General features: G+C 70.5%; 1 protein-coding gene across 1 annotated transcript; it reads left to right on the forward strand.

Moving 5' to 3' along the window:
- Positions 1-652: 652 nt before the first annotated feature.
- Positions 653-1,103, forward strand: MNEG_12462 (hypothetical protein; the record flags this gene model as incomplete). The annotated part of the gene is made up of 1 exon (XM_014039065.1): positions 653-1,103. A coding segment is annotated over one exon (451 nt), but the record flags the coding sequence as incomplete, so codon positions are not given.
- Between the last annotated feature and the right edge of the window lie 810 nt (positions 1,104-1,913).

A 1,913-nucleotide genomic window follows, 5' to 3' on the forward strand; every position in this document is an offset into this window, starting at 1 on the left:
GTGAGGCGGCCGTCCGGCGTGGCGCCCTCGGCCGCCGCGGCGTCCTCGGGCGGGAGGTGTGTGTCCACGGCGGCCAGTAGCGCGCTCCGCGCCGCAGGGTCGGTGGCCGGCTGCGCGAAGAGGCCGCCAGACTTGTCCCCGTCGAAGAAGTCACCGGCAAGCTCGGCGCCACGGCGAGCGCCGGCAGCCGTGGCCGCCGACCCTATCTCGCCGGTGGCGGCATCGCGCACAGCGGCCATAGGGGCGGCGAGCTGGCGGTCATCACCAAGGCGGTGGAACCAGCGTGACGCACCCTCGCCATACACCTGCCACGCTGCATCGGCTCTCTCCGCATCCGCGGCAGCCATAGCAGCGTCAAAGGCGCGAAGCTGCGCTGCCGCCGCACGGACTGCCTGTGCCGCGATTGCGCCGCCGTCGCCGCTGCCGCCGCCTCACCGTCCGTCCTTGACTCTGCCTGCTGTCGGGGCGGAGGTGGTGTCACCGCTGCCGTGCTCGCGTCCCTGCAATCACCGTGGTCGCTGCTCGCTCTCAGTTGGCACCATGCTGTGTTTTGCGCCTTGTGTGCGGTCCCAGGGCGGGGCCGGGCTTGGGCAGCCGCATCTGCGCGGGTGTCGTCAATCTTTCGTGTAACTTCACATGTATGTAAAAAAAGCCCTGCGCTGGCGGGGCCGGAGGCCGCAGCCAGCGCAGAGGCGGCGCCCCCAGCGGAGGCGTTGCAACGCCTCCGCCTCCAACTGGAGGCGCCCGCTGCGCGGATGAGCGGAGCGGGCGGTGCGGAGCCTGCCCCGGTGCGCCCCTCGTTCAGCACCATTGCGGCCGGCCTGGCCGACAGGGAATCCACCGGCCACGGGCGGGCCCGCAGCTCGGGTCAGCGTGACACCGCCAGCGGCCAAGCGGCCCCACGTCACAGGCCTCGCCTGCCCGCCGCCGCGGGTCCCATCATCACCTTGACCGACGCCACGGCGTGCGCCTCACGGCGCGTCCCCGCGCCGGTCGCCCCGCGCCCGCTTCCCCGCGCCCGCTTCCCCGCGCCCTCGGATGAGGAGCAATACACGGCTGCGGGGGCCGCGGAGCGCTGGCGGACCCTGGGCCGCACTCATTAGGGCTGCATGCCCCGCGTCGTAGGTTCATCACGTGTCAGTCGCGCGGCTAAGCTTGTCTCGTTTGCGCATGCCTCGTAGCCTTTGGGACATGCCGTTCCCGACGGGATTGATCTTGTCGTGCATGCGTCGCCCTCCTTGACTCTGCCTGCTGTCGGGGCGGAGGGAGTGTCACTGCTCCCGTGCTCGCGTCCCTGCAATCACCGTTGTCGCTGCTCGCTCTCAGTTGGCACCGTGCTGTGTTTTGCGCCCTGTGTGCGGTCCCCCGGCGGGGCCGGGCTTGGGCAGCCGCATCTGCGCGGGTGTCGTCAATCTTTCGTGTAACTTCACATGTACAAAAAAGGCCCGCGTGGGCCCGTTGCGGCCGCCATGCACCCGGGTCCCCCAACAGCCAGACGGCGGCTGTGAGTGGAGGGCTCCCACCCCCCTCAATCCGCACCCGCTGTGCGGCCAGCCGTTGAAGGGCGAGTCGCACGGCCGGGCAGTCAAGGAGGGCGTGCTACACCGTCTCCAGGCAGGATGGTAGTTTCCTTCCTTCCAGGACTGCCTTGCGGTTCTGGAGGCGGCGTGGCGCCTGCGCTGCCGGCGGCAGGTGACGGGACAGCCATTTGCAGCGGCTGACGGCGTCAATGACGTCATCGACGCCGTGGAGCGTGCGGTGCGCGCGGACTGGCACAGCGCGCAATCTGACGCCCCTGAGCTGCACGAGCCCCTCGTGGTTCCCAGGCCGGGGCCAGCCTTTGAGCTTGTCTAGGGTTGAGCTGCGGTGGTGTGGCGGCGGGGTGTTTGCTTGGGTGACGCACGCAGCGGCGG

The sequence above is a fragment of the Monoraphidium neglectum genome (genome assembly GCF_000611645.1).
Source record: "Monoraphidium neglectum strain SAG 48.87 unplaced genomic scaffold scaffold03256, whole genome shotgun sequence".
Lineage (NCBI taxonomy): Eukaryota > Viridiplantae > Chlorophyta > Chlorophyceae > Sphaeropleales > Selenastraceae > Monoraphidium > Monoraphidium neglectum.